The 25,780-nt window shown below is 47.8% G+C and overlaps 1 protein-coding gene across 1 annotated transcript in view; it reads left to right on the forward strand.

Annotated features, from left to right (window-relative positions):
- LOC139276865 (piezo-type mechanosensitive ion channel component 2) overlaps nt 1-25,780 on the forward strand; it is a 585,431-nt gene that overhangs the window by 15,310 nt on the left and 544,341 nt on the right. Inside the window, exons 5-9 of the mRNA XM_070894861.1 lie at nt 11,198-11,366; nt 13,151-13,192; nt 13,823-13,892; nt 22,651-22,766; nt 24,450-24,713. Coding sequence (XP_070750962.1) covers nt 11,198-11,366; nt 13,151-13,192; nt 13,823-13,892; nt 22,651-22,766; nt 24,450-24,713 — 661 coding nt within the window. The remainder of the gene's footprint in view (nt 1-11,197; nt 11,367-13,150; nt 13,193-13,822; nt 13,893-22,650; nt 22,767-24,449; nt 24,714-25,780) is intronic.

Raw genomic sequence — 25,780 nt, forward strand, 5'->3', positions numbered from 1 at the left:
AGGAGGTAACCAGGAGGGTCAATGAGGGCAGTGCGTACGATGTAGTATATATGGACTTTTGCAAAGCTTTTGACAAGGTCCCACATGGCAGACTGGTCATGAAGGTAAAAGCCCATGGGATCCAGGGCAAACTGGCAAGTTGGATCCAAAAATTGGCTCAGAGGCAGGAAGCAAAGGGTAATGGTTGATGGGTGTTTTTGTGACTGAAAGGCTGTTTCAAGTGGGGTCACGCAGGCTCAGTGCTGGGTGCCTTGCTTTTTGTGATATATATATCAATGATTTAGACTTGAATGTAGGGGGTATGATTAAGAAGTTTGCCGATGATACAAATATTGGTTGTGTGGTTGTGAATGAAGAAGAAAGCTGTAGACTGCAGGAAATTATGAATCAAGATTGGATAGGCTGGATTTGTTTTCTTTGGAACAGAGGAGGCTGAGGGGAAATCTTATTGAGGTGTATAAAATTATGAGGGGCCTGGATAGAGTGGATAGGAAGGATTTATTTACCTTACCAGAGGGGTCAACGGCCAGGGGGCATAGATTTCAAGTAAATGGTATGAGGTTTAGTGGGGATTTGAGGAGAAATGTTTTCACCCAGAGGGTGGTGGGGGTTTGGAACTCACTACCTGAAAGGATGGTGGAGACAGAAACCCTCACCACATTTAAAAAGTACTTAGATGTGCACCTGAAGTGCCGTAATCTACAGGGCTACGGACCAAGATGTGGAAAATGGGATTAGGCTGGATAGCTCTTTGTCGGCCGGCGCGGACACAATGGGCCGAAATGGCCTCCTTCCGTGCTGTAAATTTCTATGATTCTATAGACTTTGATAAGGGCTGTTTGAATACTGTAGCAGGGGCGGAAATTTTGTTAGAGAGGCTCAAATGTAGAGTTGCAGCAAAGATGGGCACGGGTTTGGGAGGTGATAAGAATTTGGTGAGGCGAGGGAGATTGGAGATGGGGTGGTAGTTTGCAAGGACTGTGGGGACAAGGGTGGGTTATTTGAGGAGTGGGTTGATGACAGCAGATTTAAAGGGGAGGGTTTCAGTAGTACCAACATACCCTCTAAGCTGTGTGGCTGCACAGATGTTTGCCAGCCCCATGCAGCCCAGTACTGCCTTTTCCAACATGTAATTTCGCACATGGGCGAATCTTAATGGGCCACGTGCCTAAAAAAATATTAGGTGTAACTGAGGCGAGCGAACCATTAAAAATATCAGCTAACATTGGGGCCAGGAAGGGAAATTGGGTGGTCAGCAGTTTAATAGGAACAGGGTCAAGGAAGCAGGGGGTGGGTCTTATGGACAAGATAAGCTCGGAGAGTCAGACTAAATAAGTGTCAGTAGTGGGACTTGAACCCATGATCTTCTGACTCGAGCGAGCATGCTACAAACTGAGCTACGGCTGACACTTGGATGCCAGCAATTGTGACGAGAGAGTGATGAGTGCTAATGAGGTCCCAGTAGATTGGGATCATCCCATCCTCTGTCGTCGAGCTACAGTACACGGACGACGCTTGTGTCTGCGCACATTCAGCGACTGAACTCCAAGTCATAGTCAACATCTTCACTGAGGCGTACGAGAATGGGCCTTACACTAAACATCTGTAAGACGAAGGTCCTCCACCAACCTGACCCCAGCACACGGCACTGCCCCCCAGCCATCAAGATCCACGGCGCGGCCTTTGGCAACGTGGACCACTTTCCAAACCACGGGAGTCTATTATCAGCAAAGGCAGACATCGACGACGAGGTTCAACACCGCATTCAGTGCGCCAGCGCAGCCTTCGGCCGCCTGAGGAAGAGAGTTTTCGAAGATCAAGCTCTCAAATCTGGCATCAAGCTCATGGTCTATAGGGCTATAATGATACCCGCCCTCCTGTATGACTCAGAGACATGGACCATATACAGTAGACACCTCAAATCGCTGGAGAAATACCACCAACGATGTCTCCGCAAGAACCTGCAAATCCCATGGGAGGAGAGACGCACCTCGATCAGGCCAACATCCCCAGCATCGAAGCACTGATCACACTCGACCAGCACCGTTGGGCGGGCCACATTGTTTGCATGCCTGACACAAGAATCCCAATGCAAGCGCTCTACTCGGAACTCCTACACGGCAAGCGAGCCCCAGGTGGGCAGAGGAAATGTTTTGGGGACACCCTCAGAGTCTCCTTGATAAAATGTAACATCCCAACCGACACCTGGGAGTACCTAGCCAAAGACCGCCCTAAGTGGAGGAAGTGCATCTAGGAGGGCGCTGAGCACCTCGAGTCTCATCAACAAAAGCATGCAGAAATCAAGTGCAGACAGCAGAAGGTTTGTGTGGAAAACCAGACTCCCCACCCACCCTTTCCTCCAACCACTGTCTGTCCCACCTGTGACAGAGACTGTAATTCCTGTATTGGACTGTACAGCCACCTGAGAACTCACTTTTAGAGTGAAAGCAAGTCTTCCTCGATTTCAAGGGACTGCCTATGATGAGATTGGAACCAAACTAACGTAGTACCCGTATTCAAGAAAGGACACAAAACTTATCTGGGAACTGCAGACCCAGTAGTCCAACAATGTTTGGTAAAATAATGGTAACTTGAGGGTGCCTGTATAAAAATAATACAATTGATAATGGCTGTTCAAGGCTAATATCCTGCCTGAAGGTCCTTCTGAACATTTTTGAGGAACTGACATTCACCGTGGACAATGGAAAACCATGTGATGTGGTGAACTTTGATTACCATGAGGCATTTGATAAAGTTCCTCATGAAAAGCTTCTATTGTAACTGAAAACAACGGGAATTTGAGGCAGAACCTGAATAAGGTGTCGGCTGAGGGAAAGAAAACAGTGAGTATTTGTTAGGGGAGTGATAACATGAGGCATCACCTCTGGGACCCGTGCTGGGACCCACACTCCCACTAGATTCAGTGCTGGTACCCCCACTCCCACTGGTACCCCACTCCTACTGGGACCCCCACTCCCACTGGATTCGGTACTGGGACCCCCACTCCCACTGGTACCCCACTCCTACTGAGACCCCTACTCCCACTGGATTCAGTGCTGGGACCTTCACTGCCACTGGGACTTCCACTTCCACGGGACCCCCACTGTCACTGTGACCCCCTACTCCCACTGGGACCCCCACTCCCACTGGATTCAGTGCTGGGACCCCCACTCCCACGGATTCAGTGCTGGGACCACCACTATCACAGGGACCAGTGCTGGGACCCCCAGTCCCACTGGATTCAGTGCAGGGACCCCTACTCCCACTGGATTCAGTGCATTGACCCCCACTCCCACTGGATTCAGTGCAGGGACCCCTACTCCCACTGGATTCAGTGCAGGGACTCCTACTCCCACTGGATTCAGTGCAGGGACCCCTACTCCCACTGGATTCAGTGCAGGGACCCCCACTCCCACTGGATTCAGTGCAGGGACCCCTACTCCCACTGGATTCAGTGCAGGGACCCCCACTCCCACTGGATTCAGTGCAGGGACCCCCACTCCCACTGGATTCAGTGCAGGGACCCCCACTCCCACTGGATTCAGTGCAGGGACCCCGACTCCCACTGGATTCAGTGCATTGACCCCCACTCCCACTGGATTCAGTGCAGGGACCCCCACTCCCACTGGATTCAGTGCATTGACCCCCACTCCTATTGGATTCAGTGCAGGGACCCCTACTTCCACTGGATTCAGTGCATTGACCCCCACTCCCACTGGATTCAGTGCATTGACCCCCACTCCCACTGGATTCAGTGCAGGGACCCCTACTCCCACTGGATTCAGTGCAGGGACCCCTACTCCCACTGGATTCAGTGCAGGGACCCCCACTCCCACTGGGACCCCCACTCCTACTGGGACCAGTGCTGGGAACCACCACTCCCACCGGGAGTCCCATTCCCATTGCGATCAGTGCTGGGACCCCCACTCCCACTGGGACCAGTGCTAACCAGCCCACTGTCCATAATCTAATTGTAAAAATTTGAATTAACAAACCCAAGACAAGATAGTCAGATAATAAACCAGGGAGCAGTCCAGTCAGAAGTAGCGAGGTAGCTCGAAAAGGAGTTTAATAAAAATCTGCAATTGAGCGAATTAAATTGGCGGCAGGTAGGTGCATGAGGAAAACTAGAAGTCACACTATTCTTTCAGTGGTGTATAGTAGTTACAGTGAAATAGAAAGAGAACTGGGAATAATGGTGGAGTTGACATTTCATGGGATAGTTTGTTATCTCCACCGCTTGGGATCGTTCGCCCCTTACAGAACCCGCCCGATTTCCGTGTCATGGAAATCAACAGGTTGTAGACAGGGCGGGTGATCTACTCCGCTAACCCGCTGTCCAGGCAGTGAAGGTTAAAGTGTGACCCGCAAGTCAACTGCAGCAATAAACAGTGGCACATTGTTGAATTCACATGCTAGGTCTGTTGAGTATAAGTGGGAAGATGTCACGTTAAAGTGATACAGTGTATGTATGGTCAGAGCACATCTGGGGTACAGAGCATGGTCAGACTCCCCCTCACAGTCAACCAGCTCCCCGCTGGAGTGGAACAAAAGTACAGAACCAGTGGGAAGATGTTCAGCCTTTGCCGTCTCCAGGCCAGATCCAAGACCACCCCAACCTCTGTCATCGAGCTACATACAGAGGCTGCACTCCAGGACATAGTCGACGTATTTACTGAGGCGTACAAAAGCATGGGCCTTATGCTAAACATCCGTAAGACAAAGGTCCTCCACCAGCCTGTCCTCGCCGCACAGCACTGCCCTCCCAGTCATCTGGATCCACAGCGCGGCCCTGGACACTGTGGCCCATTCCCATACCTCGGGAACCTCTTATCAACAAGAGCAGGCATTGACGACGAGATCAAACATCCGCCTCCATTGCGCCAGCACGAGAAAAAGAGTGTTCGAAGACCAGGCCCTCAAATCTGCCACCAAGCTCATGGTCGACAGGGCTGTAGTAATACCCGCCTTCCTCTATGGCTCAGAGACATGGACCATGTACAGTCGACACCTCAAGTCGCTGGAGAAATATCACCAAAGATGTCTCCGCAAGATCCTACAAATCCCCTGGGAGGACAGATGCACCAACATCAGTGTCCTCATCCAGGCCAACATTCCCAGCATTGAAGCACTGACCATACTTGATCAGCTCTGCTGGGCAGGCCACATTGTCCGCATGCAAGACACAAGACTCCCAGAGCAAGCGCTCTCCTCGGAACTCCTTCATGGCAAACGAGCCAAAGATGGGCAGCGGAAACGTTACAAGGGCACCCTCAAAGCCTCTCTGATAAAGTGCAACATCCCCACTGACACCTGGGAGTCCCTGGCCAAAATCCGCCCTAAGTGGAGGAAGTGCATCCGGGAGGGCGCTAAGCACCTCGAGTCTCATCGCCGAGAGCATGCAGAAATCAAGCGCAGGCAGCGGAAAGAGCGTGCAGCAAACCTGTCCCACCTTCTCTTACCCTCAACGACTATGTGTCACACCTGTGACAGGAACTGTGGTTCTCGTATTGGACTGTTCAGCCACCGAAGGACTCATTCCAAGAGTGGAAGCAAGTCTTCCTCGATTCCGAGAGACTGCCTATGATGATGATACGAGCACACCTGGGATACAGTGTAAGGTCAGAGTGCACCTGGGATACAGTGTAAGGTCAGAGAACACCTGGCATACAGTGTAAGGTCAGAGAGCACCTGGGGTATAGTGTAAGGTCAGAGAGCACCTGGGGTACAGTGTAAGGTCAGAGAGCACCTGGGATACAGTGTAAGGTCAGAGAGCACCTGGGATACAGTGTAAGGTCAGAGAGCACCTGGGGTACAGTGTAAGGTCAGAGAGCACCTGGGGGACAGTGTAAGGTCAGAGCATACCTGGCGTACAGTGCCCGGTCAACAAGACCCATGGGAAGTATTGAAGCCCAGGAGTCTGCAGTGAACACTCTCGAGGCTGAGACAAGGCATCAAACGATTGAGCTTCAGAGGAAAGACTGGGCAAATATGGAGCCTTAAAATGAGGGTACTGCACAAGATAAAAGTTCACGGGGTTGAGGGTAATATATTAGCATGGATAGAGGATTGGCTAACTAACAGAGAACAGAGTAACGGGATAAATGGGTCATTTTCCGGTTGGCAAACAGTGACTAGTAAGTTGCCGCAGTGATCAGTGCTGGGGCCTCAACTATTTACAATCTCTATTAATGACTTGGATGAAGGGACCGAGTGTAATGTAGCCAAATTTGCTGATGATACAAAGATGGGTGGGAAAGCAAATTGTGAGGAGGACACAAAAAATCTGCAAAGGAATATAGCCAGGCTAAGTGAACGGGCAAAAATTTGGCAAATGGAGTATATTGTGGGGAAAATGTTATCCACTTTGGCAGAAAAAATAGAAAAGCAAATTATAATTTAAATGGAAAAAAATTACAAAGTGCTGCAGTACAGAGGGATCTGGGGTCCTTGTGCATGTAACACAAAACATTAGTATGCAGGTACAGCAAGTAATCAGCAAGGCCAATGGAATGTTGGCCTTTATTGCAAGGGGGATAGAGTATAAAAGCAGAGAAGTCCTGCTACAACTGTACAGGGTGTTGGTGAGGCCACACCTGGAGTACTGCGTACAGTTTTGGTCTCCGTATTTAAAGGAAGGATATACTTGTATTGGAGGCTGTTCAGAGAAGGTTCACTAAGTTGATTCTGGAGATGAGGGGATTGACTTATGAAGATAGGTTAAGTAGGTTGGCCTAAACACATTGGAGTTCAGAAGAATGAGAGGTGATCTTATTGAAACATAAGATAATGAGGGGGCTCGACAAGGTGGATGCAGAGAGGATATTTCCACTCATAAGGGAAACTAAAACTCGGGGACATAGTCTCAGAATAAGGGGCCGCCCATTTAAAACTGAGATGAGGAGAAATTTCTTCTGAGTGTTGTAAATTGTGGAATTCTCTGCTCCAAAGAGCTGTGGAGGCTGGGTCATTGAACATATTTAAGGCGGAGATAGACTGATATTTGAACAAAAAGGAAATAAAGTGTTATGGGGAGCGGACAGGGAAGTGGAGTTGAGGCCAAGATCAGATCAGCCATGATCTTATTAAATGATGGAGCAGGCTCGAGGGACCAGGTGGTCTACTCCTGCTCCTATTTCTTATATTCTTATAAAAGTACACAAGACATTAAAGATGTTTGATGAGGTTAATCCAGGACACTAGAGCAAGGTAACACAGATCAACAATGGCGAGAGTTGTCAGGAAGAATTTGTCGTCCAAAGAGTGATTAACATTTGGAATGGGAAGTGCAAACCTCGGATTGATTCGAGCAACATTAAGTGATGAGAGAAGACCCCCTCTCCCCTTGTGTGTTTTATATAACTGGTCTCCTCTTATGCAGCTTCTAGCTTGGTTTGCCCAGGCAGCCGAATATTCAGCAATATAGAAACATAGAAAATAGGAGCAGTAGTAGGCCATTCGGCCCTTCGAGTCTGCACCGCCATTCAATATGATCATGGCTGATCCTCTACCTCAACACCATCCCGCTTTTTCCCCATACACCTTGATACCTTTTGTGTCTAGAAATCTAACTATCTCCCTCTTAAATATATTCAGTGACTTGGCCTCCACAGCCTTCTGTGGCAGAGAATTACACAGGTTCACCACCCTCTGAGTGAAAACATTTCTCCTCATCTCAGTCCTAAATTTCCTATCCCGTATCCTGAGACTGTGACCCCTAGTTCTAGACTTCCCAGCCAGGGGAAACATCCTCCCCGCATCTAGTCTATCCAACCCAGTCAGAATTTTATACATTTCAATGAGATTCCCTCTCATTCTACTAAACTCTAGTGAATACAGGCCTAGTCGACCCAATCTCTCCTTATATGTCAGTCCTGCCATCCCAGGAATCAGTCTGGTGAACCTTCGCTGCACTCCCTCTTTGGCAAGTATATCCTTTCTTAGGTAAGGAGACCAAAACTGCACACAATACTCCAGGTGCGGTCTCACCAAGGCCCTGTATAACTTGCTCCTGTACTCAAATCCTCTTGCAATGAAGGCCAACATACCATTTGCCTTCCTAACTGCTTGCTGCATCTGCATGTTTGCTTTCAATGACTGGTGTACAAGGACCCTCTGTACATCGACATTTCCTAAGCCATCACCATTTAAACAATACTTATGTTTTTCCTACCAAAGTGGATAACTTCACATTTATCCACGTTATACTGCATGAAGGCTGAGGGCTGAACGAATTGAGGTCTGGCTTAAACAAAGGGGACTACACTGGGATGAGGGCAGAGTTCTCTAACATCTGTAGTGGGGAAAATATACTTGAAGCTATCATTAAGGAAGAAATAGCGGGACATCTAGATAGGAAGAGTGCAATCAAGCAGACACAACATGGATTCATGAAAGGGAAATCATGTTTAACTAATTTACTGGAATTCTTTGAGGATATAATGAGCATGGTGGATAGAGGTGTACCGATGGATGTGGTGTATTTAGATTTCCAAAAGGCATTCGATAAGGTGCCACACAAAAGGTTACTGCAGAAGATAAAGGTACGCGGGGTCAGAGGAAACGTATTAGCATGGATAGAGAATTGGCTAGCTAACAGAAAGCAGAGAGTCGGGATAAATGGGTCCTTTTTGGGTTGGAAATCGGTGGTTAGTGGTGTGCCACAGGGATCTGTGCTGGGACCACAACTGTTTACAATATACATAGATGACCTGGAAGAGGGGACAGAGTGTAGTGTAACAAAATTTGCAGATGACACAAAGATTAGTGGGAAAGTGAGTTGTGTAGAGGACACGAGAGGCTGCAAAGAGATTTAGATAGGTTAAGCGAATGGGCTAAGGTTTGGCAGATGGAATACAATGTCGGAAAATATGAGGTCATCCACCTTGGAAAAAAAAACAGTCAAAGGGAATATTATTTGAATGGGGAGAAATTACAACATGCTGCGGTGCAGAGGGACCTGGGGGTCCTAGTGCATGAATCCCAAAAAGTTAGTTTGCAGGTGCAGCAGGTAATCAGGAAGGCGAATGGAATGTTGGCCTTCATTGTGAGAGGGATGGAATACAAAAGCAGGGAGGTCTTCTGCAACTGTATAGGGTATTGGTGAGGCCGCACCTGGAGTACTGCGTGCAGTTTTGGTCACCTTACTTAAGGAAGGATATATTAGCTTTGGAGGGGGTACAGAGATGATTCACTGGGCTGATTCCGGAGATGAGGGAGTTACCTTATGATGATAGATTGAGTAGACTGGGTTTTTACTCGTTGGATTTCAGAAGGATGAAGGGTGATCTTATAGAAACATTTAAAATAATGAAAGGGATAGACAAGATAGAGGCAGAGAGGTTGTTTCCACTGGTCGGGGAGACTAGAACTAGGGGGCACAGCCTCAAAATACGGGGGAGCCAATTTAAAACCGAGTTGAGAAGGAATTTCTTCTCCCAGAGGGTTGTGAATCTGTGGAATTCTCTGCCCAGGGAAGCAGTTGAGGCTAGCTCATTGAATGTATTCAAATCACAGATAGATAGATTTTTAACCAATAAGGGAATTAAGGGTTATGGGGAACGGGCGGGTAAGTGGAGCTGAGTCCACGGCCAGATCAGCCATGTGGCGGAGCAGGCTCGAGGGGCTAGATGGCCTACTCCTATTCCTAATTCTTATGTTCTTATGTTATGTTCTTTAGAATGATAAAGGGATTCAAAAGATAGAGAAACTATTTCCTCTGGTCGGGGAATCCAGAACTGTAATGACTCAAGAGCCTTGTTACTGTAAACGGTCTCCGGTGTAAACCTGATCCAACTTTATTCTCCCCCAAAGTAATCGCGTGACAAAGTACCCGCGTGACAAAGTACCCGCGCTTATATCCCAGTAACCGCGCGCACGTGCGTACGGCCCGATGACCTCTGACAGTGACGCCCCCTGGTGTCTGGTGACCCCAAGCATCAATACATAACAAGAACAAAAGGGCTAAACCTTAAATTAGAGTCAGGCTGTTCAGGAGTGAAATCAGGAAACATTTTTTTTCACGCAAAGGGCAGTTTAAATCTGAAACTCTCTCCCCCAAAAGGCTGTGGATACTGGGGGTCAATTTAATTTTTTAAGTCCGAGATTGTTAGATTTTTGTTGAGTAAGGGTATCAAGGCATATGGATCAAAGTGGGCAGGGGGGGGGGGCGGTAAAAAGAGTTTTGGTACAGCTCGACCATGATCTAATTGATTGGGGGAACAGGCTTGGGGGGGGCCGGATGGCCTCCTCCTTGATAGTCATCATCATCATAGGCAGTTCCTCGGAATTGAGGAAGACTTGCTTCCACTCTAACAGTGAGTTCTCAGGTGGCTGAACAGTCCAATACGGGAACCACTGTCGCTGTCACAGGTGGGACAGATAGTGGTTGAGGGAAAGGGTGGATGGGACTGGTTTGCCGCACGCTCTTTCCGCTGCCTGCGCTTGGTTTCTGCATGCTCTTGGCGATGAGACTCGAGGTGTTCAGCACCTTCCCGGATGCACTTCCTCTACTTAGGGCGGTCTTTGGTCAGGGATTCCCAGGTGTCAGTTGGGATGTTATACTTTATCAGGGAGGCTTTCAGGGTGTCCTGTTAACGGTTCCTCTACTCATATGGGGATCGCTTGCCGTGTAGGAGTTTCAAGTAGAGCGCTTGCTTTGGGAGTCTCGTGTCTGGCATGCGAACAATGTGGCCTGCCCAATGGAGCTGGTCGAGTGTGGTCAGTGCTTCAATGCTGGGGATGTTGGCCTGATTGAGGACACTAACATTGGTGCATCTGTCCTCCCAGGGGATTTGCAGGATGTTGCGGAGACAATGCTGTTAGTATTTCTCCAGCAATTTGAGGTGTCTACTGTATATGGTCCACGTCTCTGAGCCATACAGGAGGGCAGGTATTACTACAGCCCTGTAGACCATAAACTTAGTGCCGGATTTGAGGGCCCGATCTTCAAACTTTCTCTTCCTCAGGCGGCCGAAGGCTGCGCTGGGGCACTGGAGGCGGTATTGAACCTCATCGTCGATGCCTGCTCTTGCTGATAGTAGGCTCCCGAGGTATGGGAAATGGTCCACATTGTCCAAGACCGTGTCATGGTTCTTGATGACTGGGGGGCAGTGCTGTGTTAGTAAGGCTCCTATGTCTTAAGGCTCTAGTGAGTGCACAATGTCTTATAACTAATTTCTCCTTTCTCTTAACTCAGGTTGGTTGGTATAACGGCAGTGATCAACACCAACATGTCGGAACCATGGCAACTGCTGACCCACCAAGGGCTGTACTGGCCCATCATTCTGAACCCCATCGTGCTGCTCCTTCTGTACTACACCATTGCAACCTTAATCCAGCAGCTACTCCTCAATGACGAGTCAGGGGTAAGGGCAGCTGGAGTGGTTCGAGATGTTCAGCCATGTCGTTGATTGTAACAATACAACCCTGCCCCTTCCCCCTTCCGCCGCAAACTCCCGTGCTGTAATATCTTTGCTTCATGGGTTCTTTGCTTAAGAATTCATAGCAACACATTGCTATTAAGAACTAGTTGGTTTATTAGCAAAGGTTTAACAATCACACTACACATTACCAGTTCATCCACCAGGCTCACAACTGCATACCTCATCGTGGATCCCCAGAACTCAACTGGCTGGGGTTTTATTGAGTCTTGTGAACATCACGTGACTGGCTAAGCCACTCCCAACTCAACTGCTCTGCATCTATTTTAGTTGAAATCAAATGCCCCGTTATTAAAGTGGCACCAAAACCAACAAATGAACAAATTAAACTTTAGACAATCAACTGCTCTACAACTATTTCACTTGAGACAATAATCAGTTGCAACAATAATCAAGTGCCCCCTAGGGGCAACAACTTTACAACTATTTTTGTAAAACTATAAATCCAGTGCCCCCTGATTAAAGGGGGGCACTAAAACTGATAAACTTACACAAATTAAACTTTAGATGTTAAGGATCAAATTAAAATTTGGTTGCCGGGGGGTGATGATGCACTCCAGTCCCTCTGGTGCCCAACTCTCGCGGAAGGCCGCAAGCGTACCGGTGGATCAACAGCCCTACAACTATTTTGTTGTAATACTTTAATCAAGTGCCCCCTAATTAAAGGGGGGGCACGCTCCAAAAAATTTTCAGGTGCCCCCCTGTTTTTGGTTATTTTTTGAGGGCATCAAAACACAAATTATACAAGTGCCCCTGGCTAAAAGGGGGGGGGGGGCACTAAAACCGGCAAATTAAAACAAATTAAACTTTAAGCATTAATTTCAAATTCAAAATTTGGTTGCCGGTGGTGATGATGCACTCCAGTCCCTCCGGCGCCCATCTCTCGCGGAAGGTGGATTAACTGCTTTACAAACTCACAGGTGCATACTTTACACGTATGTATGTGTGTTTATTGATTTCACCAGATGGTGGCACTTGATGTAATGAGAGCACAGTGATTTTTGTTGCCGCAGTTACAGGGACTGTGCTGACTTATGTAGGGACTTTGCTTTGAAATCTCACATAGCAATTGATGGGTGTCGTTTCCCAATTTTCTGCGCTCTCTTTTTGCTGAAAGAGTTGAGTCTTCCTGAGGTTGTGAGGAGTAATTATACTCGCGAGCACCCTCATCAAAGAATTTTGCAGGACAGGAGTGGATGGATATCAGGGATTTAGATTTTGGACAATTCCTGGTATGGCTGATTTTCCACTCATGCAAATTTGGATAATTACTCCATGCTTCCTTAGGCTGCCCCCAATATTGCAGGCAATTGACCATTCCTCATGTATCAGCTTGGACCGTGAGCGCCAGAGGGGTATTTATTTGACCAGGGCCGGAAGGGGTCATTGGCAGAACCCCACCCCACCGAGCCCAGGGCCAATTGTGCTACTCCCTTGCTGAGATCGATTAATTCAACACAGACCAAGTTTAAGCTCGGGACCACCTCCTCTCCATGGCACCGTGTCATACTGTGGTGTTATTACCAACAGGGCCAAGAAAGACCAGTGATTTTAGTGCCTTTGCAGACTATAATTTCATACGGGAAGTTTGTTTAAGTCTTGTAAAGTAATATTCACGGCAGAATTGTCTGCCTTTATTTAACAGCTCTGAAAGACATGTTTATTTTCAACACGGAGGATTTCTGTGTAATTGTCCAATTGTCTCACAGGATGGACTTCCGAAGCTGGAGCATAACTGCACCGAAAACTTGTCCGAACATATCGATGCCGAGGCAAATTCAGGGATTGTCGAAAGTGATAGCAAAAAGGTCAGGGCAAAATAACAATGTCCCAGTCTCTCCCATTCAGTTCATCTGGAATTTTAATAATGACCAAAAGGATTTGGACTTCAGCTCCTCTCCACAATGACCGGAAGATTTTCAGAGCGACAGAGGAGTGGACGACAATAGTCTTCACCCCGTGTATTCCCCGGGGAGACGCTGCACCCATTTTACCCACTGTACTCCCGGGGGGGGGGGGGCACCGTTACCCACTGTACTCCCGGGGGGGGGGGGGGGCACCCGGGGCAATACCTTTCTGCAGCTTCTGGGTGATACCAGTGCTTATCTGGATGGGTATCCTGCATTTGAATGTGGATTGGCTCTGGATCCTGGATTTGGATGGTATAGATTGCCAAGAATTTGAAGGGATTAATATCTCTATACATGGTGCCTGTAACACACAGGGATTAGTGTCTCTATATATTGTGCCTGTAACACACAGGGCTTGTCTTTCAGTACATCGTGCCTTTACTGTAATACTCTCTCTGATTACAGCAGCCATTGATTGACCCAGTAAGTAGCCATGCAATGGAATTGACCGTTCCCCTCTATCTGCCGCAGGGGAACAATAACTGCCTGCCAGTACGGATGTACTGCTCCCCAGAGTACACCCAGCACTCCTCTGACTCTGGTAAGATTCCTGATAGAACATTAGATGTGGGTAAGTGGCAGGAAATGTGGTGGGGAGCTGTGCACTGATGGTTATTGCTGTGTAAAGGCGAGCCCCGAGGTTGCACCGAGGGTGATATATAGTCGGTGTGTATACCGATTTAACCGTTCAGATTTCACCCAGCAGGCCATATACACAGGCTCCAGTCTCTAGTCCATGCTCTCTGTTGTTGGGCACACTGTTTAACGTCATGGCCCAAGTTTGGTTTAAATCGGTAAAAATAATAGTCAAGAAAATAGTGGAAAATTACTGCCGATGTGATTTATGTGTTTTCTCGTAAATTATTCATGTTTGGCTCACTTATGTACTTCAAATGTTTAAGAACAAAACCTTTTTCACTTCAGGAAAAGGCGGCACTGCAACTGCGCTCCAGCATTAGTGTGTCTTCCGCTAACGCTAAGGGTCATGCCCTTTGAACCCACACTATGTCGGCACCCGAGCTGAGGGAGTGGCACAGTTGAGTGTATTTATAACTCACAGGCCACTGGCTGGAGTAGCAGCAATCTCACTAGCTGTCATTCTTCATAGGCAGTCCCTCGAAGCGAGGATGACTTGCTTCCACGTCAAAAAGGGATGAGTTCACAGGTATTTCAATGAAGGGTCTAATATTCCAGATCCTGAACTACATATTGAAGGGTGGAAGATATCTGTGCGTGGATTTTTTTAACGTGTGGTGACCGTTGCACACCAGCCACCACACGGGTTTAACAGAGCTCGGTCTCGGTCCAGTGGCGAGGATTACCCAAGACGACTGGAGACCTGCTCTGCTGCACAGACCTAGTGTGCACACATATCGCAGTGTGGGCTGGCCCGTGCTGCCCCTGGGCACTCGCCTCTCCTGGGCCCCGAACTCTCGCCTCTCCTGGGCACAGATCACATCCCTCTATGAACTGCCATTATGCCTGTGTTGGTGCCAGGCTGTTCCTTCCCTCGAGTCACTGCGAGAGGTGGTGACCTTTGGCACTAGTGTACAGCTGTCTGATGGCACAGGACTGGCATTGAGAACTCGCTGCTCCCGTGTTACTCCACATATACTGTGAGTGGAGGGCTTTCCCTCACAATGCCAGCTGATTGGTGTGAACATTGGGGCATCTTGGAGTTCCTCCCTTATGGTCACTGGAACCCGTTCTCCCAGCGAGTGGAAACGACCATGGCTGCAGCAGTGAGTGAGGGGCCCAGAGCCCCCATTACCAGCATGGAGGCACTGACGAAATGCTGACATTTTGGTTATGTCCTGCATTATCCTAGGCCTTCACTACAGGTGTTTTGTTTATCAATACTAATAGTGTCAGCCCGTGGCTCAGTGGGTAGCACTCACACTTCTGAGTTGCAAAGTTGTGGGTTCAAGTCCCACTCCAGGGACTTGTAGCACATAAATCCAGGCTGATACTCCACTCCACTCCAGTGCAGTGCTGAGGGAGTGCTGCACTGTCAGAGGTGTGCCGTCTTTTGGATGAGACGCTAAACCAAGGCCCCGCCTGCCCTCTCGGGTGGACGGAAAAGATCCTATGGCACTATTTTGAAGAAGAGCAGGGGAGTTATCCCCGGTGTCCTGGCCAATATTTATCCCTCAATCAACATAACAAAAACAGCTGAACAACTTTACCTGCCCTCTCCATTCAGATGCTGTCTGACCCTTTGTATATTTCCAGCATTTTCTGTTTTTATTTGTATTGTTGTGAATTTAGTGATTTAAAAAAAAAGGCCTTTTGTCCCAACAAAGCCCCTCCCTCTGGTACATTAACTCTCCCATCGAAACCTAACACTCGCGTACATTATCCTGTAATATAAAGCACTCCCTGGTGGACAACTGTGGTAATGCAACTACTGATGTATAATAAAAGGGTCACATGATGACAGTTTCCAGTAAGAGCCATCTTGTGCAATGTGTGTTAGTGATGCCGCAAAGAATATATCACATTCTGGTACATTAACTCTTCCATCGAAGCCCAACTCTCTGGTACATTAACCCTTCCTCTGGTACATTAACTCTCCCATCATGGCAACTAACTGTATTTTAATCATCTATAATATATTTGCCTCTTTGCCTGCCTGACAGATTATTCCAAATATTCTGAATAAATGAGGTTGTCTTTATGACCTGTTTGAAATGTACTTTTACTAACTTAGATTCATGTCCACTGATTTACTTCGACATGATATTCTAGGTTTACCTCATTCAAGTGTGATTATTGAAATACTTTGCAGAGATCCTTCTTTTACTGTACTGTACAGCTTAAGCTTATCTGAGCTCTCTGCATCGCTCAACCTTTGCAAATAGGGGCCAGTCCAGTTGTTCTTCTCTACACCCTGTCCATGCTCCCTGTAATGTTCACCCTCTCAATGCTCCCTGTAATGTTCACCCTCTCTGTTATATATGTAAACTTGTATTTACTCTGTACAGCCACCAGAGGGCTCATCCCCTGGAGTCCCAAGGGATCCCACAATCCCTTGGGAGTACAGGTATTTAAGGAGGCCTCACAGGTTGGAGAGGCACTCTGGAGACCTGCAAGAAAAGACTATGGTCACATTTTACTTTGAGCTCACAGTGCTCAGTCTGACTCCTTTGCCATACATAACAACTGGCGACGAGATACAGATACAGAACCCAAAGATGCAGAGAACTGTGGGCATCCTGGAGAAATTCTCGGAGGGAGATGATTGGGAAACCTTTGTGGAGCGACTCGACCAATACTTCGTGACCAACGAGCTAGATGGGGAAGAGAACGCTGTCAAACGAAGGGCGATCCTCCTCACCGTCTGTGGGGCACCAACGTATGGCCTCATGAAGAATCTGCTCACTCCAGCGAAACCCACAGAGAAATCGTACGACGATTTATGCACACTGGTCCGAGAGCATTTGAACCCAAAGGAAAGCGTTCTGATGGCGAGGTACCAGTTCTACACCTACAAAAGGTCTGAAGGCCAGGAAGTGGCGAGTTATGTTGCCGAGCTAAGACGCCTTGCAGGACATTGCGAAGTTAAAGAGCATTTGGAGGCCATGCTCAGAGACTTTTTCGGAATTGGCATTGGACAAGAAACCATACTTCGCAAACTTTTGACTGTAGAGACTCCGACCTTGAGTAAGGCCATAGCGATAGCTCAAGTGTTCATTGCCACCAGTGACAATACGAAGCAAATCTCTCACCACACAAGTGCTGCTACAAGTACTGTGAACAAAGTGATGCTGTTTTCAATTTGTAACGTACAGGGCAGGTCACACATACCTGCAGCTACACGTCCGCAGATGTCTGAGTCCACCATCAAGGGTGATGAATGCAAGGCCATTAACACCTTGCTGGCACTACGGGGGCAATCATCATTTCCATTCATGCTGATTCAAAGAGTACGTTTGCAAGGGCTGTGGAACAATGGGATACCTCCAACGAGTGTGCAGGCGAGCTGCAAAGCCTGTTAAAAACCTGCAAACCACCATGAGCAGAGGAGGACAGATCCACGGGGGATCACGACGAACCACAGCCTCAGATCGAGTAGGCAGAGGTATATTGGGTGCACACATTCACCACGAATTGTCCCCCGATAATGCTGAATGTTGAACTAAATGGACTCCCGGTGTCAATGGAGCTGGACACGGGCGCGAGCCATAGAAACATAGAAAATAGGTGCAGGAGTAGGCCATTTGGCACTTCGAGCCTGCATCAACATTCAATAAGATCATAGCTGATCATTCCCTCAGTAACCCTTTCCTGCTTTCTCTCCATACTCCTTGATCCCCTTAGCCGTAAGGGCCATACCTAACTCCCTCTTGAATATATCCAATTAACTGGCACCAACAACTCTCTGCGGCAGAGAATGCCACAGGTTAACAACTCTTTGAGTGAAGGAGTTTCTTCTCATCTCAGTCCTAAATGGCCTACCCATTATCCTAAGACTATGTCCCCTGGTTCTGGAATTCCCCAACATCGAGAACATTCTTCCCGCATCTAACCTGTCCCGTCCAGTCAGAATCTTGTATGTTTCTGTGAGATCCCCTCTCATCCTTCTAAACTCCAATGTATAAAGGCCCAGTTGATCCAGTCTCTCCTCATATGTCAGTTCAGCCATCCCAGGAATCAGTCTGGTGAACCTTCGCTGCACTCCCTCAATAGCAAGAACGCCCTTCCTCAGATTAGGAGACCAAAACTGAACACAATATTCCAGGTGAGGCCCCAAGGCCCTGTACAACTGCAGTAAGACCTCCCTGCTCCTATACTCAAATCCCCTAGCTATGAAGGCCAACATATCATTTGCCTTCTTCACCGCCTGCTGTACCTGTATGCCAACTTTCAGTGACTGATGAACCATGACACCCAGGTCTCATTGCACCTCCCCTTTTCCTAATCTGCCGCCATTCAGATAATATTCTGTCTTCGCGTTTTTGCCCCCAAAGTGGATAACCTCACATTTATCCACATTATACTGCATCTGCCATGCATTTGCCCACTCACCTAACCTATCCAAGTCACCCTGCAGCCTCTTAGCGTCCCCCTCACAGCTCACACCACCACCCAGTTTAATGTCATCTGCAAACTTGGCGATATTACACTCAATTCCTTCATCTAAATCATTGATATATATTGTAAAGAGCTGGGGTCCCAGCACTGAGCCCTGCGGCACCCCACTAGTCGCTGTCTGCCATTCTGAAAAGGGCCCGTTTATCGTGACTCTCTGCTTCCTGTCTGCCAACCAGTTCTCTATGCACGTCAGTATATTATCCCCAATACCATATGCTTTGATTTTGCACACCAATCTCTTGTGTGGGACCTTGTCAAAAGCCTTTTGAAAGTCCAAATACACCACATCCCCTGTCCACTCTACTCGTTACATCCTCAAAAAATTGCAGAAGATTTATCAAGCATGATTTCCCCTTCATAAATCCATGCTGTCACTGCTTTCCAAATGCGCTGCTATTTCATCCTTAATAATTGATTCCAACATTTTCCCCACCACTGATGTCAGGCTAACCGGTCTATAATTACCCACTTTCTCTCTCCCTCCCTTTTTAAAAAGTGGTGTTACATTAGCTACCCTCCAGTCCATAGGAACTGATCCAGGCTGTTGGAAAATAATCACCAATGCATCCACTATTTCTAGGGCCATTTCCTTAATTACTCTGGGATGCAGACTATCAGGCCTTGGGGATTTATCGGCCTTCAATCCCATCAATTTCCCACCTATAAGGATATCCTTCAGTTCCTCCTTCTCACTAGACCTTTGCAGTAGCCAGTCCATCATGGGCAAAAAGACTTTCGAAAGGTTGTGGTGCAACAAGACCTCCAGGCCAGTCTTAACTCTAGTTCGCACAAAATTAAGAACTTACACGAAAGAACTGATTCCTGTAATCGGCAGTGCTACCGTAAAGGTCTCCTACGATGGAGCGGTGCACAAGCTAACTCTCTGGGTGGTACCGGGCGATGGTCCCACGCTGCTCGGCAGGACCTGTCTGGGAAAGATACGCTGGAACTGGGACGATGTCTGAGCACTATCGCCCACTGACGACACTACATGTGCCCAGGTCTTGAACAAATTTCCTTTTACTGTTCGAACCAGGCATTGGGAAATTCCAAGGAGCAAAAGTGCAGATCCACCTAATTCCGGGGCGCGACCCATCCATCACAAGGCGAGAGCAGTACCGTACATGATGAGAGAAAGGGTACAGATGGAGCTAGACCGACTGCAAAGAGGGGCATAATTTCACCGATCGAGTTCAATGAGTGGGCCAGCCCGATCGTTCCTGTCCTCAAGGGAGATGGCACCGTCAGAATCTGTGGCTATTACAAAGTAACTATCAATCGTTTCTCCCTGCGGGACCAATACCCACTACCAAAGGCCAATGACCTCTTTGCAAAGACATTCACGAAGCTGGATCTGACTTCAGTCTACATGACGCAGGAACTGGAGGAATCATCGAAGGCCCTCAACTGCATAAACACGCACAAAGGTCTTTTTGTTTATAACAGATGCCCATTTGGAATTCGATCAGTGGCAGTGATAGTCCAGAGAAACATGGAAAGCTTACTGAAGTCAGTCCCGCACACCATGGTCTTCCAGGACGACATCTTGGTTACAGGTCGGGACACCTGCAGAACCTAGAGGAGGTTCTTAGTCGACTCAGCTGTGTGGGGCTCAGGTTAAAATGATCGAAGTGCGTTTTCCTGGCGCCTGAAGTGGAATTCTTGGGAAGGAGGATTGCGGCGGACGGCATCAGGCCCACCAACGTGAAGAAGGATGCAATCGAGACACACCAAGGCCACAGAACGTGACGGAGCTGCGGTCGTTTCTGGGACTCCTGAACTACTTTGGTAACTTCTTACCGGATCTCAGCACACTGTTAGAACCACTGCATGTCTTACTATGAAAAAGGGGCAAATGGGTTTGGGGCAAAAGCCAAGAAAATGCCTTTGTAAAAGCGAGAAAATTGTTATGCTCAAACAAATTGCTTGTGTTGTATGATCCATGTAAGCATTTGGTACTAGCATGTGATGCGTCGTCATATGACGTCGGGTGTGTATTGCAACAAGCTAATGATTTCGGGAAACTGCAACCAGTTGCTTATGCATCCAGGAGGCTGTCTAAGGTTGAGAGAGCCTACAGCATGATTGAGAAAGAAGCATTAGCATGTGTCTATGGGGTAAAGCAAATGCATCAATACCTGTTTGGGCTAAAATTCGAATTGGAAACTGACCATAAGCCACTAATATCCCTGTTTTCCGAGAGTAAAGGATAAATACCAATGCATTGGCCCACATCCAGAAATGGGCGCTCACATTGTCCGCATACAACTATGCCATCTGCCACAGGTCAGGCTCAGAAAACTGTGCCGATGCTCTCAGTAGGCTGCCATTGCCCACCACGAGGGTGGAAATGGCGCAGCCCGCAGATCTAGCCGTGGTTATGGAAGCATTTGAGAGTGAGCAATCACCCGTCACTGCCCAGCAGATCAAAACCTGGACAAGCCAGGACTCCTTATTATCTCTAGTCAAAAGCTGTGCTTCACGGGAGCTGGTCCAGTGTCCCAGTGGAAATGCAGGAAGAGATAAAGCCGTTCCAGTGGCGCAAAGATGAAATGTCTATCCAAGCAGACTGCCTTTTGTGGGGCAATCGAGTAGTGGTCCCCAAGTAGGGCAGAGACACCTTCATCAATGACCTCCACAATAACCACCCAGGCATCGTAATGATGAAAGCGATAGCCAGATCCCACGTGTGGTGGCCCGGTATCGATGCGGACTTAGAGTCCTGTGTTCACAGATGTAATACATGCTCGCAGTTAAGCAATGTACCCAGGGAGGCGCCGCTAAGTTTATGGTCTTGGCCCTCCAAACCGTGGTCTTGGGTACACGTCGACTATGAATGGCGGTGCAGGCTAGAAGGGCCGAATGGCCTACTCCTGCACCTATTTTCTATGTTTCTATGTTTCTATGCAGGCCCGTTCTTGGGTAAAATGTTCCTTGTGGTTGTAGATGTGGATTGAATGTGAGATAATGTCGACTAGCACGTCCGCTGCGACTACTGAAAGCCTGCAGGCCATGTTTGCCACGCACGGCTTACCCGATGTCCTGGTGAGTGACAACGGGCCATGTTTTACCAGTGCGGAGTTCAAAGAATTTATGACCGTAACGGGATCAAACATGTCACATCTGCCCCGTTTAAACCAGCGTCCAATGGTCAGGCAGAGAGAGCAGTGCAAACCATCAAGCAAGGCTTAAAGAGGGTAACTGAAGGCTCACTGCAGACTCGCCTATCCCGAGTCCTGCTTAGCTACCGCACGAGACCCCACTCATTCACTGGGATCCCACCTGCTGAACTGCTCATGAAAAGAGCACTTAAGACAAGGCTCTCGTTAGTTCACCCTGATCTACATGAACAGGTAGAGAGCAGGCGGCTTCAACAAAGTGCATACCATGATAGCGCAAATGTGTCACGCGAGATTGAAATCAATGATCCTGTATTTGTATTGAATTATGGACAAGGTCCCAAGTGGCTTCCCGGCACTGCCGTGGCCAAAGAGGGGAGCAGGGTGTTTCGGGTCAAACTTTCAAATGGACTCATTCACTGGAAACACTTGGACCAAATCAACTCAGATTCACGGACTATCCTGAGCAGCCCACCTTAAACCCTATCTTTTTTGATCCCCCAACATACACACCAGTGGCAACCGGCACCACGGTTGACCACGAAGCAGAACCCATCATCCACAGCAGCCCTGCAGGGTCCAACACACACCAGGCAGCCCAGCAAGGCCAGCTGCACAGCAACCCAGTGAGGGCCCAACAAATGATTCAACAACACTAGCTTTCACACCGAGACGATCAACCAGAGCAAGAAGGGCCCCAGATCGACTCACATTGTAAATAGTTACACTAATGACTTTGGAGGGGGGAATATTGTTATCTATGTAAACTTGTATTTACTCCGTATAGCCACCAGAGGGCTCATCCCCTGGAGTCCCAAGGGATCCCATAATCTTTTGGGAGCACAGGTATTTAAGGAGGCCTCACAGGTTGGAGAGGCACTTTGGAGACCTGCAATAAAAGACGAAGGTGACACTTTACTTTGAGCTCGCAGTGTTCAGTCTGACTTCTTCTCCATACATAATACTCTCCCCATGCTCCCTGTAATGTTCACTCTCCCCATGCTCCCTGTAATGTTCACCCTCTCCATGATCCCTGTAATGTTCCAGCACAGTTTTCAGCTCCCTCTCTTTTTGCTTCTCCTACAGAATCATACACGGAGTCGGAAATAGAAGATGATCCTGGAAAATTGCCCAGCAGCCTGTCGATCATTAGCCATGTCATCATGCAGCAGAGCTATACCTACGCACTCATAATCATGATGGTATGTGTCATGTATCCTACATGGCTAATGTTGGTACTGTCACAAAGTGTACCACCAGAGGGCCCAGCAGTGGGAGACTTGTAGGTTACTTGTACAGGTGTGCCTGGCCTAGTATAAAAGGCAGGCCACCAGGTGTGATCCTCACTCTGGAGTTAACTAATAAAGGACTAAGGTCACTACAGTTCAAGTACAACACTTTGCTTCGTGGAGTCATTGTTAGAGCATCCAAGGACATAACAGTATGCGTGAAGGCAGGACTTCCTATTCACTCTTGGCTGGTGCTACTTGTCCTCTTGATGAAAGCGGTAGAATAAATCTCCAGTGAGACATCTGCACATCACAAGGAAACTCTCAGTTACTTGACACTTTTGAGGAAATGCACTCTGTCATAGAATTCACCACATCACAATGTAATGTCTGGTTAAGAGTTGGAACATCTTCATTAAAATAGATGTGTGCCTGGTGCGAGGCATCAGTATTACGTGCCATTGCAGACACACTAGATTCAAGCTGAAGGACTGTTTTATCGCGGCTTGCATACGAATGGCATTATTCATTTTAGCATTTGTTTTAATTCTGAAAGAGTTTCAATATTTTATTTAAATACTGCTAGAGTTTCAAAGTTGTGAGAGTCAAACCAAATGAACTTGTGACCTCAATGCTCTTTGTGTCAATGGCTCTGTAGAAAGAACAAAAAAGATTGTTAGAATTTGTCACAGATCAATCCCAACTCCCCACCTTCCCACTATATCCCTCAACCCCACCTACCCACCTTATACGTCAATCCCACCTTCGCACCTTATTCCACAGTCCTGCCTACCTACCTTCTTGTATATCTCATCATTATGTCTCTCCTCTCTCAACTCCATCTCACCATATCCCACAAATCTCCCCATATCCCACAAATCTCACCATTTCTCTCTCAAATTATATTCAGTAGGTCTCTTGACTACTGTTATACTGTTAGTGCCAAGACCTTTCCCAGTTAATTTAATTCACAGCTCACTTTCCATTTGGATAAAAAAGTATCACTTGTCTTTCCTTCATACTGCCTCATGTTTTAACTTGTCCCCCCTGTTTGAATCCTTCACCACCAGTGATCACATTAATGAATCAATTTTGCTAATTGGCTTCACCTTCAAGCCGCCACTTTTTACAAAGAGAACATAAGAAATAGGAGCAGGAGTCGGCCATTTGGCCCTTCGAGCCTGCTCCGCCATTCAATAGGATCATGGCTGATCTGATCCTGGCCTCAACTCCACTTCCCTGCCCACTCCCCATAACCCTCGACTTCCTTATCGCTCAAAAATCTATCCATCTCCACCTTAAATATATTCAATGACCCAGCCTCCACAGCTCTCTGGGGCAGAGAATTCCAAAGATTCACAACCCTCTAAGAGAAGAAATTAGTCCTCAATTAAATGGGCGACCCCTTAGTCTGAAACTTTTCCCCCTAGTTCTAGATTCCCCATGAGGGGAACATGCTCTCTGCATCTACCCTGTCGAGTCCCCTCAGAATCCCAGCTTCCTGAACCTTTCCTTACAACTTAAGGTACTGGTTCCTGGGGTGATTTTGCTGCTGTAGTGAGGCAGCGATAGATAGATCGCTTGGTCTTCTGCCGGAGAACCGATGATGTAGCGAGGGCCTGGCCACTAACTGGTCATTCTCCTTCTCCTCCTCAGGTCTGGAGCATTACATACAACAGCTGGCTGACCTTTGCCTTTTTGATCTGGGCCTGCGTGATCTGGATGCTCCGTGATCGCCAACGATGGGCCAAGCTGAGCTCCCCCTTCCTGGTGGTTTATGGGAACCTGCTGATAACCCATCAGTTCTTTACGGGCCTGCAGCTCAGCGAGGCAGAGCTCTTCCCCGGAGCATCCGACGCTGTGCTCATCGACTTCGACCTGAAACGGTCCAACACGCCGTGCCTGCATCTGGGAGCCAAGGTTTGTGTGGATCATGACGAACGATCACCGCGTTAATCACCGAACTCATTGCAACAGTGTATGTGCCTAATCAGAGTCGGATCATACATCAGATGTTCCCAAACTGCGGGTGGGGATAGCACAAGATTATGGGAGGGAGGGGGAGGTAGGTTATGGGATGGTGGCATAATAAGGTTATGGGGGTGGGAGGAATGTAGAGAATGGCAGACATAATGGACAGATACCCTTAAATCAGAGAGTATGTGGTTAATGGATGATTATTTGGACAGGAGTAGCGGGACATGTAAACGGTGGTGAGCCCTCCAGGGCTCTTCATTGTTCCTAATATTTATAAGTATCTGGACATCGCGTATAATTTACAGCACAGAAACAGGGCACTTGGCCCAACTGGTCCATGCCAGTGTTTATGATACTGTACAACATCGAGATTTACAGACGACACAAAAATGTGAAGCGTGGTGAACATTGAAGAGGACCGCAAGTCCTCTCCTTGGGATACAGTGTACGTGTGATTTCAGACGCGATCACGTGGTTAAGTACCTGAGAGAAACAGGTGACTCTGTCCGGGAAATTTCTCCGCTCTATTCCCACTTGGCTAGCATTACTCCGCGAAAGGAACATGTTTTCCGCCACACTGCAGGGGACGTGAGGCCAATCCGAGGGATTTCACAACCGCTGGAAAATCCTAAGGTGCAAGGGAGGAGCTTTAAAACACAAAATTGGTTATGGCCATTTTTGAGGCGGTGTTACTGCCCAAGTGCTGATTTTAGCGCCGGGCGTTAGGTGCCAAATTCAGTTTTTACGCCCAAAGATGAGAGAGCAGCGCTAAAAGTAGCATTGCACACTCATCCTCGGGAGCTCAGGAGGCCAACTGAATTTCCCAACGGGAGGCTGCCGACATGTTGGCTGAAGAAACGGGGAGAAAAAAAACTAAAACTTCTCCGACCCCCACCCACACTTCCACACTGGTGCAACTAATTAAAAAATGCAGAAATAAACACAGAAAGAAACTTAGCTTTCTCTCTAGGCAATTCTGCTCGAGTTCCACGATGGACTCACCACTTTTC

This window comes from Pristiophorus japonicus, chromosome 12, assembly GCF_044704955.1.
Source record: "Pristiophorus japonicus isolate sPriJap1 chromosome 12, sPriJap1.hap1, whole genome shotgun sequence".
In the NCBI taxonomy this organism is placed as follows: Eukaryota; Metazoa; Chordata; class Chondrichthyes; family Pristiophoridae; genus Pristiophorus; species Pristiophorus japonicus.